Source organism: Beta vulgaris, chromosome 7 (assembly GCF_026745355.1).
Source record: "Beta vulgaris subsp. vulgaris cultivar EL10 chromosome 7, EL10.2, whole genome shotgun sequence".
In the NCBI taxonomy this organism is placed as follows: Eukaryota; Viridiplantae; Streptophyta; class Magnoliopsida; order Caryophyllales; family Amaranthaceae; genus Beta; species Beta vulgaris.
Window position 1 is genome coordinate 31,574,802 of NC_079208.1, and position 5,965 is coordinate 31,580,766.

Genomic DNA, 5,965 nt, shown 5'->3' on the forward strand with positions numbered 1-5,965 from the left:
GAGAAACCAAAAACATTTAGGAAATAGTTTAACATTTAGGCATGTAGAGCTTGAAAGTTATTACATATTTCCCTCCAAATGTCATTATTATGTACTTTCATGTCACTTAGTTTAGTAGATACACCCACAAAAAGGACCCACTACATTCCTGATTTTTCACCATCTTCATAAGATATTAAATATTAAATTAAGGCCTTTGAGCTTATAAGAATATATATACTCAGCAACATAAATAAATCAGAGTAAAGTTAAGGCCTTTAAGCTTATAAGAACATATATACTTAGATAATATTGACAAATAGACTGATTAGATAAACTCCAAACTCGTAAGGTGATCTATTTGCTTCTCCCAGCCCCAAGCTACAGTCATCTCTTCTAATCATCTCTAATCTCCTAATCAGTTACATCACTGGTATCTTAAAAAGGAAAGCAAGTATAGGGAATAATATAAAGGGAAGTCTGAACTATAGTCTACACTTTAACTGGAACTACCCAAACTAAATCTAAACTAAATGTCACATAAAATATTCTTTGCTGCAACCTGCAGGTGTATTTGAAATAGCAAATCAGTCTATGATATTTCATACTAGAATCTAATTAATTACCATGTTTATAGTTGCAGGGATAAGTTTAACTTGGCCTGATCATTGGCCTGATCAGGAGCCTTGTTGGAAGAATTAGATTAATGATAACGTCCAATCATAAGGAATTCTACCTGTTATTTGGTTCAGTTCAATGCATTCACATGAAATAATTCGAAGTGTGATACAGCTTGAGAATATTCATGAATCATACTATTGGTAGGCCTTGTTTCATTGTCCAAAACTGGCAAATATAGTGTTTCTTGATATGGCCATGGCTTCAACATGATTTCATACTTCATCAAGATTAACAAACATAGAAAATAAAATAAATAATAATTAAGGAAAATAATAGCTTATGACAAAAGATTGAAACACAACCTTACTTCTCTAAGAGTGTCATAAAATCCACCAAACAATATAATCTTGTGCTTGTACAGAACCTGCATGACATTTCTTATAAGACGGATGATAGACACATCTGCAACACTCAAAGTAAATTACAAGAGTGAAGCAGATAACTGTAGATGCAACTTTTCACAAAAAAAAGGAAAGTTACTGATACATCTATCACTTCATACACTGCAAAAATTAACTAAAGAGGTTGAGTTACACAAAATAAACAGCACAGAGTGGATCCTAATTCCTACCATTGGCATTGTCTAGGGAGGTCTGGGGATAAGATCAACATTCAAGGATATAAAAGAAATACTACAATAAGAAGGAAAAAAAATTGTCACACCAGCTAAAAGTTATGGAGTATGGACTAATACCTCATTATCTCAATTTTATAATTTATGTGTTTATGTCTAATCTAGAGTGGGAACATTGATCAAAGTGAAGAGTGGAAGAGATCTAATGTAGCATGGAAGAGATCTTGCACTAGCTACAAATTATTTATCAAAATCCAACTCTCCTCACTAATGTAGTAGATAATATTAACAAATTACAGCAGAAAAATCAACAATAAAGCAGAAAAATTTCAGGCCTTAAAGCAATGAGAACAAAATGCAGCAATTTAGAGCAAAACCCAGACAACCCCACATCAGAAAATCAATAGATCAAGCATTAAATCATAAAAACAACAATATTTCACAAAAATCACTAACAAAATTAAAGCTTTTTGTAAAAAGAAAAAGTACCATCTTTAGTGACAAGAGGATAATCTTTAGCAGACAAATTAATAAACCAATCCCAATTAGATTTCAAACGAAGCAAAATAGAAGCACCCCTTAATAAAGAAGCAATAGGGGAAGATCCTTTAGGGTAAGCAAAATCAACATGACCAACAACATGGTTGAAGCCTACTCTTTTTACTACAATTACAGAACATAGTCACATGGAATCATGGGGTTATGAATCATATGGGTTTACAACCAACTACCACTACTACTATTATTATGTTTAATGTTAGTTAATCAAAGGGCTTCCAATGCTTATCATAAGTTGACAAACTACTATTAGTGCTAACCCAACTACCAATACTACTATTATTACAAAGTTGGACTAATACCGATCCAACTATCATTTCAAATGATATGAGCACTTACAGACAACAGATGGAATCACTTCTAGCGCAATCAAGACAAAAGGTGTGCTCACACGGACTCTACAGAAATCACAAAATATCCACAACAAAACGTGAGCACATTCACTACAACCATAATCTTAGCAAATAAGTCCTCTTACTTATTAGAATGACATGAAAAGATGACATATTAATTATTAATCATATACTTTAAAATGCATGATGGATATAGAGTCCAAGAAAGAGTTATACGAATAAGGAAATGGGGAAATAGCAATTACAATATTATTAATGACTGAAATTTCATTAAAACAGTTAAGGACACGAATCCAACATAAAAGAATAAATATATAAATGAACAAGTAATTATAAGAACCCAAAACCCTACTATTCTAGAATCTCATCATCGTCGGGATATCAAACAAGTCCCTAGGCTTAGACTTAACTACATGAAGCCATCCTTTTTGTATCTCATCCTCCACATAAAAACTTGTTTTGCTTGAGAAGAGAAAACAAATGGATCATCTGGCAAATTTCGACCAGTGTGCATCAACTTCGAGAAGTTGACAGTTACTCTGCCACTTGGATATGTTTTACAACCCCTACGTATATCAACCCATCACAACGAAACATTACAACTTTGAAAGAACCAAAATAATCAAGTTCAAATATGTCTTTGAGTTTTCCATAATACACTTGGCCATCGGCTTCAACCATCACTCCAGAATTTTGTGTCTTCCGAAACCGTTCACGATCCACAGTATCAAACTTATAACCATTAATAATGAAGCTTTTTATCCTTTTACCGCGGTTGCTTAAACCACCGGCTAATGCTTTTCTCAACTTTCCTTCTTGAGTGCTATCATCTAGGTTATGGACCTATGATTCCAAATAGATGGTTAAGTTAAACTTAGATTGATATATAAAACAATTAAGGCAACTTCAAATTTTGAAGCATATAACCTGGTTCTGCAACCAATCGGAGAATTCCTTAAGCCTCCACTGATTTTCGAGATATTCATTGGCTGCGACTCCATGCTCTTGTCGCTTTAGTTGTAAGAAATCACTTAAGAGAAAATAAGTATTTGTTAACGTTTTGATATAGATATATTCACTAATCAATCCATAATGATACTTACTCAAATACTGGTTTCATCTCATCCGAATGAAGTAAAACATAGCGATGTGCTTGCTTTAAACTTTTGTCATCAAGACGGACATTTTCTCTCTTTCCAACGACACGACCACATGAGTTGTATAGATAGTTATTGATGGTGCAGAACACCATCATCATTCCTTTTTGGTCTAGTGAACATGGTCTCAACACTTTCTAAATATCTCGAGCAAAACGTAATTGTCTCCCATAAAAGGAACCCTTCAGCTATGGACCCTTCCGGCTGTGCTTTATTGCTAACATGAGATTTCAAAAAGGCCAAGTACCTTCGAAAATAATGAAGTTGTGATTGGAAAAATTAGAAAAGAAGTTGATGGTGGTTTCTTATTACAAAATGATAAAGAAAATTTAGAAGAGTAATTGAAATTTGATATATTAACCTTTCAATAGGATACATCCATCTGTAATGAACAGGTCCGCCAAGTTTAACCTCATCCACTAAATGAATTAGTAGATGAACCATAATTGTGAAAAATGTTGGTAGAAACTCTTTCTCCATCTTACAAAGGGTCAACACAAGATTTGACTGAATGGTATCTAACTCTCCTTTATCAATGGCAGTTGAACATATCTTCTTGAAAAAGTACGACAACTCCTCAAGTAAGTCAGTAACTTTTGTGGCATTTGACGCTCTTAAAGCAACCGGAAGGAGGTCTTGCATGAGGATATGATTGTCATGACTTTTCATATTAATAAGTCTGCGCTCCTTCATATTCACACATCTTTGCAAATTTGATCCATAACCATCAGGAACTCTAAGCTTTTTCAAGACTTTCAAAAACCGTTCTTTATCTTCTTTACACATATTGTAGGCAGCTGGAGGCATATACTCTTTAACACGATTAGGATGAGATTGAAGCCAAAGATGAGATTTTATGTTTCGTTCTTTAAGAGCCTCCCTAGCTTTCTTATCATCTCTACTCTTTTCTGTGTCTAAAAGAGTTCCTAATAAATTGTCACACACATTCTTTTCAATGTGCATAACATCTAAATTATGTCTCAGAAGATTATGTTCCCAATATTCCAAGTCAAAAATATACTTTTGTTTTTCCAAAGAACCTTTTCATCTTCATTTTCACCTTCATCATCCTCACTTTCATTATTAGATGTCCCAACTTCTTGTCTCCTTCTTTCTTAGAAATTGTTTTTGATTTCCCGTAAACATAATTAACTTCTTCTAGTTGCTTCAAAATTTCTGTCCCACTAGCAGGAACAGGAGCAAGACCATATTCCTTTTTCCCATCAAATAAATTAGCTTGAAAAAGAAAAGGATGATCAATCGGCAACCATTTACGAGATCCGGGGTAGACAATTTTACCACCAAACTTATATGATTCGGTAAAATTGGCGCAAGAAGGGCAAGCTTTATAACCTTTTGTACTCCAACCCGACAACATAGCATATGCCGGAAAGTCATTTATAGTGGAGTGTAATGCTGCTCGTAGTTTAAACTTTTTTCCGCTATAAACATCAAAAGCATCTACACCTTCCCACAACAATTTTAACTCATGGATTAAAGGTTGCAAGTACACATCAATATCAATACCAGGGCCATATTTTCCAGGAATAATCAAGGACAATATAATGAAGATGACTTCATACAAAGCCAAGGAGGCAAATTATATGGAATCAGAACAACTGGCCATGTACTGTAATTAGTGTTCATGAGACGATATGGATTAAAACCATCACTTGCTAGACCAAGTCTAACACTACGAGGATCTATAGCGAAATCTTCATATCTCTTATCAAATCTTTTCCAAGCCTCTCCATCTGACGGGTGACTAATAATTTTTTCGTCCTTCCGATCAAAATGCCATATCATATCTCTTGCGGTATTAGATGACATGTAAAGCCTTTTTAGTCTAGGGATGAGAGGAAAATACCGCATTACTTTAGCTGGCACCCCCTTCTTACACGTTTCATTACTTTTCTCATTTGCATCACTCTCCTTGCCTTTCAATTTTGCCACCTTGATGTGTGGCAGATATGACACTCACTTTTGTCTGCGTATTCCCCCCAATATAACATACAATCATTTGGACATGCATGGATTTTCTCATAACCTAATCCTAGATCTTTTATTATCTTCATGCTTTCATAATAAGACGACGGGAACTCCATAATATGAGGAAATGCGTCTAATAGAAGTTCAAGCAACTTATTAAATGATTCAACAGACCAGTGGTTCATACACTTAAGGTGAAATAAGTGTAATAGAAACGATAGCTTTGAAAAAGTAGTACACCCCTCATATAGACTCTCGTTAGAAGCTTCCTTTAGTCTTTTATACTTTGCCTCTTCTATGTTGGTGTTGGTTGATGCACATTCATCATCTACTTCGTATTGAAAATTTACCTCTTCATGCATCTCATTTAGATCTTCGTCATCGGAATCTAACTCACTTAATAACGGGGTTCGTTAGTGGGTTGTGGACTACCAATCCTAAAAGCTGCTTTTAGTAACCCATCAATATCATCTCGACCAACTCCCTTTGCTTGATCACTATGGAGCCCTAAGTTGTTACCCACTTGATGACTACAATGAAAAATCCAATTTTTGTAGTTCTTATAAAAATCGTACAATAAAATATGGCCTCCTACTTTTTCCAACTTAAACCATTTGTTTAACTTGTAATTATTACATGGGCATCGAGTTTTTCCTTCAACAAGAGTCTCTTTA

At 34.4% G+C, this 5,965-nt stretch overlaps 1 protein-coding gene across 1 annotated transcript; it reads right to left on the reverse strand.

Annotated features, from left to right (window-relative positions):
• Positions 1-471: 471 nt before the first annotated feature.
• On the reverse strand, positions 472-5,174 carry LOC130589521 (uncharacterized). The gene is made up of 9 exons (XM_057390795.1): positions 4,970-5,174; positions 4,363-4,877; positions 3,664-4,205; positions 3,073-3,175; positions 2,684-2,988; positions 2,132-2,190; positions 1,724-1,897; positions 963-1,062; positions 472-541 (listed from the first exon to the last, which is right to left on the reverse strand). Exons 1-9 carry the CDS (start codon positions 5,172-5,174, stop codon positions 472-474), a joined length of 2,073 nt encoding a protein of 690 aa, XP_057246778.1.
• Positions 5,175-5,965: the final 791 nt, after the last annotated feature.

Coding starts and splice junctions, on each gene's coding strand:
- LOC130589521 (XM_057390795.1), bottom strand. CDS start 5,174: ATGCGGTATTTTCCTCTCATCCCTAGACTAAAAAGGCTTTACATGTCA. Junction 3,176..3,663: donor TGGATGTATCCTATTGAAAG/GTTAATATATCA, acceptor TTTTCTCTTAAG/TGATTTCTTACAACTAAAGC. Junction 2,191..2,683: donor AAACATATCCAAGTGGCAGA/GTAACTGTCAAC, acceptor TGATTTCTGTAG/AGTCCGTGTGAGCACACCTT.